Raw genomic sequence first — 10,307 nt, forward strand, 5'->3', positions numbered from 1 at the left:
GGGGGGGGGGGGGGGGGGCACACCCGACAGGATAACAAAGAGAAACCACTAAGATCATATTAAGATCTAAGAGACAGTTTTGTGCAGCATTCACTCTGGCCGTGTGTGGTGCGTTCAGGAATGTGCTTTCATGAACGCCACTGGACACACAGGTAGTGGCGGGGGTGTTCTTCGTCTATTGATTTTATACTGTTTATTAGCACTCGTCCACCACCTACAGTGGGATACGGCTTGATGTAAAATGTCAGGAAATCTCGCTCCAGTCTTCTTGTTTTCATAGCTCTTTTCCTTTAAAGCCCACTCTCATGCCATTAATTCGACCAGGCACAAACCACAATTATGAGTTTTTCCTTCATAATCTTTTAGAAAGGGACTATTTACACTTAATTTTGCTATGCAGCAATGTGCATCTGGGCTGCATGTGTGGCCAACATGAATTTCCATCACTTTTTGTGTTGGTCCCACATAAATACATGCAAATAACATTAGCCAATCATGTTTACAACAGTTGGTAGTTTCAAGTTTTGAAGCGAACGCTACCCACACATAACTACCAAATCCAAGTCCCTGATTGGTCACAATGCTGCGTTGCCGCAGCTCAACCGGTTGAACTTTCAGAATACAATCAATGAACGCCCCATTTCTACTGGACTTCAAAACATGCGAAGGAAAGTGTTTTGGACACGGACACCCAACATTCTAGTCTACGCGTCTACTCGTGGCCGCTTGAACACGAGTCAATGCAGCCGGAGTGTAAGCACCTTTAGAGTCACTAACTAACCTTTAAAGCATGCTTTTGATCCATGAGAGGAAGAAACCCCACAAATCCACGAGGAAAACATCCAACTCTACACAAAAAGATCAGAGATGGGATTTGAACCAGAACGTTCTACCTGTGAGGTAAAAGTGAGAACCACTACACCACTGTGCAAGTCATCTTTTATAGCAAAAGACCTCATCAGCAACATTTTTCATTTGTAAATAATCAAATGGCAGTAGAGGAATATAGTAAAAAGTAATGTAATCATAAAAAAGTTTTTGTCTTTCATTTGGTCTGGAGAATTGATCAATAATAATGAAGTATTGTATATGCGGCAAAGCCTTTTATCAATTTAGTTGTTTAATAGTTTTGGGATTCATGTGCACAAATAATCAGATTTCTATTGAACCTACTTTTGCCTTGTGTAATATGTGAAGAGAAACACTTACTTTTCCGATCTTCAAATACCTAAAAAAATCTAAGTAGAAAATGATCAATCTAACCTTTTAGTGAAAAACTCTCTCAACAAGAAATATTCATTCCACAAAAACATTAAAAAAATGAATTATGTATATGAAAAAAAAACTGTCCCAAAATCAGGCAACGCATGTGCTTGTATATATATATTTTTACATGGTCACAGATGGAAAATGTGAACTAGTTTTTACCAGAATTGTAAACAGACCCAACAGCAAATGAAAGAAGAAGAAAAAAAAGAGGTGATTGGATACAAAATTTGAAAATACTGTAAAGTAAAAGAAACATCAAAACAGCAACAAGGCAAGCCTGATTGAAGAAAAAAAAAAAAACACCTACATGATGTTATCAGACGGACATCCTCCTCCTTCAGTTCGTATTAACTGACTTGGCAAGTCTGTGAACTTTATGTGATTCCAATTCTTTGAAACAAAAAAAAACTGCTTTTGTGTAGTTTACATTTTTCCAAAATTTGTCAAGACTGTTAAAAACTGTGGACTTAAAAATGTAGAAACAGCAAAACAAAAAAGAAGACAGCAGCAATTACCTTACAAACCTGTACAGAGACCAAAGGGACTGAAATACAGAGGATAATTAACTTAAATGAACACAGTTGTGGATAATTAGCAACTTAAACCTGGTGTGACTCGGACCGGGAAAACACTAAACTTGAAGACCAAACGGGAGCCAAGAAAACAGCTAAAACTAGGCTATCAAAAGTGTTTGTCTGAGCTTAAACAGAAAAAAAGTCTTGAAATAAAACAGCTTGAATTATGGGAGGAAGCTTCAGCTCTCACCGTCATACAGAAAGAAAACGAGCCTCCATCTGAGCAGAGTGTCACATTGTAAACCTCAGCGTCATCACTGACTTTAAAGAAACAGAAATCACATGTACCATTAAATTGTCATTTAAAATAAAAACAAACAAAAAAGTTAGCGCTTAGAATTTTAAATCATAAACATTTTTATTTCTCCAAAAGGATAAAATATGAAAAATACTTGAGTCGAACTTGGAAGTAGTCCCAGAGTTTCCCCTCAGAAGAGCGTTCTAAAATAAATCACCTTAACATTGAGATGCATTTGAAAAGATATCTGCATTTAAGAGTCAAATCAAAACGATTTTGATGCTGCTTTGCACTCAAACTAAACTTATGAAAACTTGTGCAAACAAATAAAAAAGGCAAAACAATCTTTTTTGCATCTTTTTCATAGTTTGATAGACACAAACTACAGGGATATTACCACAAGCCACACAGTTCTACTGGGTTTAAATTGATTAATTTCAAACTTCCAGAAAATGTGATTTGGATACTTTTTCCTAGTATTCTTTTCTGCTTTATCAATGTCAAAAAGAAACGAGAATCTCATATTTTAATATTAAAATTGCTCTGAGGAGATTTATTTTTTTCATTTTGAAATCCTTTCATTCTTTTTCAGAGAACACCTTTTCTTCTGACATGCATGTTCGTGTGGAAAGCCCACACAGCAAAAGTTTTAGAGAACTTATGTTTGCAAAATACTCCTAAACTCAGCACCCTTTTTTCTTTTCTTTTTTTTCTTTTTTTTACCTCTGGCTACACAGGAAAGAAAAAAAGTGAGTCAAAGATTCAAGAAGACGATCCATTGAGGTGGAAAACAGACCTGTGTGGTGCCAGCAGCGAGTTAGTGGAAAGTTGTTAATAACTACCAGCTGGATTCATGTGAGGGATTTGATGTTGGGAGGAGAGGGGAAAATAGAAAGTGATTGTTTTTTATTGTTCAGTTAAGAGCCGATATAGCTATTGTTTTGTCTGAGAATTCTCCTGTCTCTAAAGTTGTACATACTGAAAAAAAAAAATGTGGATGTGGAGCTTACAGACTTAACCCAATCTTCACAAAAACAACATGGCTCCATCATGGATTTTTCATCATTGCAGTCCTAAAACACTTCAACCAATTTTAGGTTTTTCATGGTGGGATATGTGTTCGGGTTACTTTTTTTGGAATGATACTCTCTTTTTTTTTGGATTATAGTGTTTTTTTTTTTCATTTTAACTAGATTTATGTTTTTATGAGTTAAAATAACCCAGAAAAAAGTTAGTTCCCTTTTAACCTTGGATTTTGTTACGTTTGTGCACATTTTTTTCTCCAAAAACACACTTAAACCCCACATATCACTGCAAATGAACCAGCTTTGCTCAGAAAACTAGTGTTTAACTCAGTTTGCTCCGTCTTTGTGTGTGGGACAGTGGCAGAGGTCCCTAACCAGTCAATATGAAAGACTGAAGTACAGCTGAGAGCAGACACGAGTTCAATCATTCACTTTGCGGCAGAGAAAAACACACCGTGAGGCTGTTATAGCAGGTGTCCGAGAGAGCAGGGGGTCTCTTATTGAACACACAGGGAGAACAATAAAATATAACCTGGGGGTCAGATCCTAGCGTGCGCCCCGCCTCACACACAATCAATAGGACTATTTTGGTGCGCGTGTGGGTCCTTCTTAAGGGGAACAGGAGCGCGAGACCGCACGCAGGCACTCTCTTGGATGCAAAAGGTGAGCGCATCTTTCTGTTGCGCAAACACATGCGCAAAATCTATGCGGATACATTCATTTCAGTCTGAAATAAGCTCGTGAGAGGAAAAAATAATTTAAAAAAAGGAAAAAGGAAGAAGCGCGTCTCTCTTTTCTCACTCAGACTGACTGTCTCGCTCTGTCACCCACTTAATGAATCAATCTTCCGGCTGTCCTCCCGCATGTGACTCTGAAGAAAGCAGCATATTTAATTAAGAAAGCTATGCATGAGTTTTATTAACATTTATGACTTGTTTTCCATTCTATTTACTTTTTTTTAATGAATATTGAAAACTCACATCCAGTCCAATTATTTCAGGAATAATATTGAAAGGCTCACGATGTTTCATAATGTCCCTATTTCATTTTATCACGTGCATTTTTATTTAGGAGCACTAATAAACTTTATTATTATTATTGATATTCTAGAAATATGGATATTAAAGATAATTGCGTAATTGCGCATCAATAAAAGTGATCAAACGTCCATATAGGCGCATTAAAGACACCGTAACAGTCTTTAGGGAGCTTTGAGGAAACCTGCAGACTCAGGTGGATGCTGGTCTTACCTTGGTTGCAGAGGCTGTGGCCAGTGAGGGACATTCCAACAAAGAGGGAAATAAAAACCCATCTGCTCCCAAAACTCATGTCTGCTGCAACATTCACCGGCGCTTCAGAGTGGAGTACTTTTTAACACGATAGCCGAAATGAGCCGGTTAGTTGGGGAGGAATCGCCTCAGGAGCGCAGATCCGCGGGTCCCGCTCCTCACATTTGATCCCGTTTGCGGAGCGCGGCCGGGTGACGGCTCGGGGGACGCGTCATCCTTCACCTGGCGGCGGCGCGGCTCCCTCCGGCAGCTGGACAAGGTGTCTAAAGTCGGGTCTAATTTCCTCTCGAGGCGGGAGACACTTTCCTCCTGACAACTTTGCCAATTTCGCGCGGACTTTCAGTTCCCGGCGCCGCCAACAGCGCAACTAAACGCATTCTGGTGCGTCTCCGTGCGCAGCACAGAATCGTGGCAGTCTCTGGGAAAGCAGGAGTTTTGGCACGGCGGCGTGGCGCGCACTGTGAGCTGGAAGCCAGTCCGCTGCAGCAGCAGCAGCAGCAGAGAGATGGGGACTGGGAATAGAGAAATGATGGGATGCAGCGGAACAGCAGCTGAAGCGGGGGCCAATACTGAGGGACTGCGCGCATCTGTGCAACGCGCTCGGCACTAGAGGGGGTTAGCTGACAACGCAACAGCGTGCGTTTGTGTGTGCCTGTGTGTGTGTGTGCGTTTGTCATGTTTTTGGCTCCAGTACAGGAATGAATCTAAATCCTCTGCAGGACCAGCGTGGAAACAATTACGCGCATGCTCGCGGGGTCTACACACTGTTTGATCAATATTAGATTATTAGAACAAAAATAAGTTTTGAAGTTTATTAGAGTTTAATTTTATTTCCTGCAGATTTTTAATAAGTAGGAGAAACTTCAATGCAACTTTTCTCACAATTTGTGACTTTTGCCTTTTATCAAACTAATATTTCTTGATTAAATACATATATTTCCTTTTTAGTATTTCTGAAGGAGAATAATATAAAAGTGCATGTCAGAAAAAGTCTCCCTTTCTTTGCACTTTAACCGTGGAGCTTTCCTGCTTGCCAAGCCGCCAATGTCAGCCAAGATTAGAGAAGGTCTCCCCCTCATCTTCATGGACGTCTCATTGAACGAGTAAGCAAACTGCTCCGCATCTTGACCCGGTTAAACAAAGCACGACAGGCTTTGCTGTGATGAGAGTCAGTCAATCAGGGCACAGGAACAGCTTCCTGTCAGCGCACAAGAGGTAAATACATCAACATCACCATCCGTCACCACCACTTAGCTCCTAGCCAATCACCAAACAATGCTGAGGTCCTGCCAGCCGTCTGCCAGAGTGTGGCACAAACACACTGGAGGACAGAGGAGCGGGATATATTGACCAAATGGCCTGTTTGAGCTGCAGAGAGGCCACAGAAATGGATCAAACCATTAATGTCAAGGTGCAGATGTATTACAGTGATAAAAGATGTATACATGTGTGTGCGTGTGCATGCATGTGTGCTGTGCAAACTTTTATGACCAGCTTTTTGTTTCATATTCAACCACATTAAATTACGATTGTGCATAAAAACCTCAAGAATAAACTGAAATGCTAACTATTAATGACCTTCATAATTTGTAACAAACAGCAATTAGATGCTGCGGAACGATACCAGGTTGTGAACTGGTCCCCCTTTGCGAGGGTTTGGTTTCCTTTGCTGTAATAGCAGTCAATGAGGCGTGACTGGTGTATTTGGGACCTAACTGTGAGCTATGATACCTCTGCCTGGGGAAGGCAAGCTCAGTCCAAGTGCACCCATCACAGGCAAAGAGCTGGAACATGACCACATCAGCACAACTCTCAAAGACAATGAGATTTTATAACTCTAATAGCTTCACTAATGTCCTGTTCTAAAGAAGTGCAACGACAGAAAAAGAGACAAATTCAGTTTGAAAGAGTCAAACAAGGAACAGAAGGCCAGTCTTTTTTTTTCCAGTTTTTTTCTATCTACATAATTTAACTTCAAATTCAAGGAAACTGTCATTTCTAAATATCTCAGTCCCCCAAATGTCAAGTTCAAATACATTTCAGTGAAAAATGCAGATATTTCTTGCTGAAATATTTGAAAGTGCAAACTTTTTTACTCTATCTCTAAAAAAAACCAATCTTCTCCTTATAGCGTTTATGTCAATTTCTAAAGAAATTACTCTAAATGAGATGGAATTTTGAGTGAAAAACAGTTTTCAGAAAAAATGTACTTTAATAACTAATAATTCATCACATTTATCATGTTTTTATACAATTTTAAAATTGCTGTATTAAATAGTCTTTAATATAGTTAATTTTGTATGAACTAGATCCACATGCTTTTATTTTATATTTTTATGTCAGTTTTATTGTTGTTGCTTTTAACTAATGCAACCTTTGATTTTTAATGTCTTTATAATTGAATATTCCTCAAATTTTAGCTGCGGTATTTCAGTTATTTTCTATTTTCATGTCTGTTTTACCATTACTTCCTTTATCTACTGTGTCTAATGACTATTCATGCATTAACTAATGTTCATACACCTTGTGTTCAACAGCAAAGTTGATAAATATGTTATTTAAATAAAGTGATTAATTGATTGATGTTCTTATAATATTCTATTTAAAAAAATTAAATGATTACTTGAAAGATTATTAAATTAAAAAAAATCCTCATTAAAGAAGACACTTTGGCACAACTTCCCCAAGAGTAATCATAAAACATAGTGTTTATCGCTCTCATTTGTATCAAAAAATGTAACAATTATTTATTTCTTTGCATTTGATTTTCAATATTGTATGACATTTACCCCAAGGTAGTAAAAGTAATATACATATCTGCTTTTTATAGCACATCATAGGTTTTTTTTTTTCAAAACAGATTTCATTATTTTATTTTTTTTCATTAAAAATTTTCTTGTAAAATTGTAAAACCATAACATTTAGCCAGTAAGGTCATAGGTTTTTATTTAAATTTTTTCTTTTTTTATAGCTTCAAGTTTACTATGTATAAATGAATAGCTTAACATGAGTATTATAACAGAACTAAACCCCTAAAATGTGAAATATTTGATAAAAGTCTATATGATGTATTAATAAATATCAAAACACTTAACTAGTAAATAGATTTATAATAAATTAGCTATTTGTTCTGATTAAAAAAAAATGCAACATTTATTTGATTAATATTTCTCTTATTTACAGGATAAACTCTAATGTAAAAAAATTCATATCACTATGCAGTGTTTTCAGTTTAAGTTAAAAATGAAAGTTGATTAAAAAATGCATTACACAAGATGATGATAAAATAGCTGCTTATGAAACTGATTGTAGAGGGCTTGAACATTGTCCTACAGCTCTTTCCAGTCTGGCTTTTCTTAATATGCTTTTTTAAACTCAAGTTTTTTATTATATTTATGTTATCCATCAATCCATCCCTTTTCCAAGCCTTCTGAATCCCCTTTGGAGTCATAAGGTTGCTGGAGCCTATCCCAACTACGCTTGCAACGGTGAGGAACATCCTAAACAGGACGCTAGTTTGTCACAGGGGCTCACAGCTACATACACTCACATTTAGAGACAATTTAGAGAAGCTAATCAACTAGTGAAGCATGTTTCTGAAATGTTGGAGGGAACCCGAGTGTCCAGTGAAAACCAGTGAGAACATGCAAAGTCCACACTGAAAGGTCCCATCTGGGATTTAAACTTCTGAGAAATAACCTCCAATTTAAGTACTAACCAGTTGTAATTTATCATAACTTTATCTGTAAAAGCTTTAGCAAAGTGACTACTTTTTATCATTATTATATTCCACGTGAGTCCACATCCCTCCACATCCCTCCACGTTCCTCCACATTCCTCCACTCCACAGAATTCTCAGTTGGATCGACTGAAAGCTGATTTATAAAATTAGAGCAATTAGCAGACAATGTGTGTTCCAATAAATAAATAAACTGCGGCACAACATTGGATGCTTTTCAAGGTAATTTGGTTTTCTGCTTTAGAAAAGTCTCTCAAAGCTGCCAGCATCTTAGGCTGACTACACATGGCCGCTTCTCTGTTTGATATTTTATTTTCATATTATCATGACATGAATCCAAACAATTGTTTAGAAAAAAACAAAAAACTCTATCCGATTTATGATTTACTAAATTAGAACTCTTTTGTTTTGATAATGAGGTGAAGGCATGACTAATACTTACATTTATATTTGTCTATTTCAACTTGACAAGAAGTAAATTGTACTAATAATAAAAAAGCAAAAGAAATGTTTATTTTATTCATTTTAGCATAAAATCAATGATAAAAACAGTGTTCAAACGTGTATTTTTTTTTACATCAAATATCTGCTCATCCAGTTAATTTAAAGCTGAACCAATGTTATACATTATTGTTACTCTATATACAATATATATATATATATTTCAAGATTCCTCCATTGTCCTCCAAAGTAGGGAATGCAGCACAAACAAGACTTTGTTTTCTTCCAAATTTATCCTTTGACCATGACTGCTCAGCAGAATAAAATGTCCTGACATTCTAAAATAAAATAACAAAACAGATAACTAAAAACTGGTCTCCTGCTTGCCGTGTGATCCACCTTTTCCCAATCAATAAATCACACAAGAAAGAATTTACCTGAAAGAAACATACAAACAAAATACCTAAAAAAAAAATTAAATAACTTAAATAATTGTCAAATACCTGAGCATCTCAATACTTGGATGTGTGACAGTATTATGCTATCTCGTCCAGTAATGATGTCGTTTCACAGTTTTTCAGTGCAATTTGTGTCAAAATAAAGTTGTGTTTAAGAGTTTAAACTTGTAAGAAGATCTCATCACAGCGTTCAGAAAGCAGGGGAGGGAGGTGTCTACTATCACCTCATGAAACCCACAGGCTGCAGAGAATAAGCTCAATTCAAACTTTATAATTTAGTGATTTTTCTCTAGCACATCGAAGACATTTAAACAGTGAAAAACAAATCTTCTGCTATTTATTAAATAACTGAACTTGATTGTTAATTTGTCAATGTTTAAATAATGATCAAATTAATTACAACACTTAGAGGTAGATAGATGGACTGATGGAAATTCAAATATCATGAAAAACAGTTAAAGTCATCTTGTTTTATTTTACGTAAGAAATGTTGAATGAAGGGGACAGTCTTTGTGACCCCCCCCCCCCCCCCCACATATAGTTTCAATTTGATTTCCTTGTTATTTTGTACTAAATCAGGGAAAAAAAAATGTTTTGGAACAGATTTAACATTACATTTTTTTCAAAAAATAAATACATGAATAAATATATTCCTTTATTGTTCATGGTATCGAAATAAACATTTTAGTTATTTCTATTGCTACTTTCCAGTTCAGAGTTTAGTGGGTCAGACACGGATCCAAAACCTTTAGTCTCCACCATCTGTGCTGTATACTGTGGTTCTAAAATAGCAAGAGTCTTTAAAACGCGTATTCTGGGTTCAGTCTCTTACCAAGACTGTCTTGTCTAACCCATCCTTGTCTACTTTATGCACACATTTTCACACACTTGTGCGACACAGCTGACGTCGCCCACCTCCCCGGCAGCCTAATGGGCCTTGGGCTCTAATCTGGATGGCCAAGGTGCTCAGGAGAATGAGGAGAGCAAATAGAGGGAGCAGCTCATCAAGCTGGAGAGGCCGTGAGCCGCTCACCCCGGCTGTTAAAGAGACATCCACACCGTTTGGAGACGTGAGGACTTCACAGGATAAGGTCGTTTTTTAGAGATCAGAGCAGTTTATTGTGTTTCTTTTGGGTGTCCAGTCTTCAAAATGTTGATTCACAAAGAAAAAAAAAAGTATAAAAGCTATTCACTCGTGTGCTTGTGTTACTGCTTAAACAAGAAACTTTTCCTGTATAGAACTAATTTGAAGAACAAAACTTAACATGTGAAA

The 10,307-nt window shown here is 36.9% G+C and overlaps 1 protein-coding gene across 1 annotated transcript in view; it reads right to left on the bottom strand.

Annotated features, from left to right (window-relative positions):
• LOC112155273 (ephrin type-A receptor 6) overlaps positions 1–5,115 on the bottom strand; it is a 166,630-nt gene extending 161,515 nt beyond the window's left edge. Inside the window, exon 1 of the mRNA XM_024286797.2 lies at positions 4,358–5,115. Within this exon, the coding sequence (XP_024142565.1) occupies positions 4,358–4,436 (79 nt within the window). The 5' untranslated portion in view covers positions 4,437–5,115. The remainder of the gene's footprint in view (positions 1–4,357) is intronic.
• Between the last annotated feature and the right edge of the window lie 5,192 nt (positions 5,116–10,307).

The sequence above is a fragment of the Oryzias melastigma genome, linkage group LG21 (assembly GCF_002922805.2).
Source record: "Oryzias melastigma strain HK-1 linkage group LG21, ASM292280v2, whole genome shotgun sequence".
NCBI classification, from domain to species: domain Eukaryota; kingdom Metazoa; phylum Chordata; class Actinopteri; order Beloniformes; family Adrianichthyidae; genus Oryzias; species Oryzias melastigma.